Source organism: Myotis davidii, unplaced genomic scaffold, assembly GCF_000327345.1.
Source record: "Myotis davidii unplaced genomic scaffold, ASM32734v1 scaffold217, whole genome shotgun sequence".
NCBI classification, from domain to species: domain Eukaryota; kingdom Metazoa; phylum Chordata; class Mammalia; order Chiroptera; family Vespertilionidae; genus Myotis; species Myotis davidii.
In genome coordinates this window covers 1,936,729-1,937,387 of record NW_006290034.1, presented here as the reverse complement: position 1 = coordinate 1,937,387, position 659 = coordinate 1,936,729, and the positions used below count along the sequence as shown (strand labels likewise).

At 64.2% G+C, this 659-nt stretch overlaps 1 protein-coding gene across 1 annotated transcript in view; it reads left to right on the top strand.

Moving 5' to 3' along the window:
* Window positions 1-529: 529 nt before the first annotated feature.
* DBT (dihydrolipoamide branched chain transacylase E2) overlaps window positions 530-659 on the top strand; it is a 16,390-nt gene continuing 16,260 nt past the window's right edge. The window contains exon 1 of the mRNA XM_006763110.2: window positions 530-623. Within this exon, the coding sequence (XP_006763173.1) occupies window positions 573-623 (51 nt within the window). The 5' untranslated portion in view covers window positions 530-572. The remainder of the gene's footprint in view (window positions 624-659) is intronic.

Here is a 659-nt window from a genome sequence, read left to right as displayed (position 1 = left end):
GGCTTATTTTAGACATCAGGGTAACCGTGTTCATCTTCCATGAAAAAATACTGAACAGCCAGTTCAAATGGTCAGGGATGCTCGCTGGGATAAGAGCTGCCAGACGTCGGGACATGGTTCATGGGTCGGAGCCTGGCACCCACCATCCCGGCGGTTGCAATCCCGGCGGAAGACCGGAGCTATTTTCCTGCGCATCCTCAGGGCTGGGTCACACACCTCCCTCCGGGTAAGTGCCTTTCCTTTGTGTTCCCTTAACTCTGCCTCCCCCGCCCCCGCTGCATGGACTACAAAGATGACCGTGGGTGCACACGTCCGACATCGTCCGCGAAATGAAACGCGGCTGCCCTCCTCCCACTGGTTCCCCATCTTCCAACTTTTCTCCTCCGGGCATCCCTCCCGCCCCCGCAGTGGGCGTCGCTCCGGCCCCGCCCCCCTCCCTGATTGGCTGTCCGGTGGGCCGCTCCTTCGCTCTCATTGGCCGCTCAGGGGGAGGTGCGTTTCCCGGATCCCAATAGGTGGCCGGGCAGGGGCCACGCCCCCAACCGCGGCGCCGCTGTAGTTTCCGGAGTAAGATGGCCGCAGTGCGCGTGCTGCGGACCTGGAGCCAGAGAGCCGGGCGGCTGGTGAGCGGGCCGGGCGGGCTGAGGCCGGAGGCGGGA